Genomic DNA, 675 nt, shown 5'->3' on the forward strand with positions numbered 1-675 from the left:
CTGAGCCAGGTGAGCAGGACAGGTCCAGGTGGTCACCAGGTGGTCGTCAGGTTCAACCAGGAGTCCAGTTCTTAAACAAGCCCATGCTGATGAGGCAGGACTGAGGTCAAGCCAGAAAGTCAATCCAGAGGTCAGGATCAGGTCCAGCAAGGGCAACCAGGTTCAGACACAGTCCAGTGATCACCGAGCAAGGGTAGAGTGATGAGGTCCAAGGCCAAGGTTCAGACCAGCAAGGCCCACTGCAGCAAAGACACGATGGGGCTGTAGCCAAGTGCTCCTATAATATAGCTTAGGCAGGGGTTGAAGGCCCAGGCCTGAGCTTAAATGGGCTCCTGGAATAATGGCTGAGGCTGATCAGGGCCATTTAAACCTTTTAGTGCCCTCTGAGCCCTGGCATGTACCTTCCTGCCCAGATGTAAGGGCTCCATGAGGTTTCCCCTCTGCATGGGCATGGCAAAAATGGGAAGCAGCTTCTCTCATTTGTATCTGTGATTACCACCCTCCTCCTGCTCCTCACCCCCCCTGTTTCATTTCTCTGTGCAGAGCCCATGGTGCAGAAGCACCTGGAGAGCCTCCAAAGCTACTGTGGGAACGGCTTGGAGACAGGTGCCCTGCAGAGACTCACCAACCTGCTGCTGGTGGAAGGCCTGACCGACATCCAGCAGCAGGAGCACG

General features: G+C 55.6%; 1 protein-coding gene across 1 annotated transcript in view; it reads left to right on the forward strand.

Moving 5' to 3' along the window:
* The first annotated feature begins 548 nt into the window (after positions 1 to 548).
* The window catches only part of NLRC3 (NLR family CARD domain containing 3), an 8931-nt gene continuing 8804 nt past the window's right edge, over positions 549 to 675 (forward strand). The window contains exon 1 of the mRNA XM_027882796.1: positions 549 to 606. Coding sequence (XP_027738597.1) covers positions 549 to 606 — 58 coding nt within the window. The remainder of the gene's footprint in view (positions 607 to 675) is intronic.

The sequence above is a fragment of the Empidonax traillii genome, unplaced genomic scaffold (assembly GCF_003031625.1).
Source record: "Empidonax traillii isolate 1590-97213 ecotype Southwest subspecies unplaced genomic scaffold, ASM303162v1 scaffold111:size2041728, whole genome shotgun sequence".
NCBI classification, from domain to species: domain Eukaryota; kingdom Metazoa; phylum Chordata; class Aves; order Passeriformes; family Tyrannidae; genus Empidonax; species Empidonax traillii.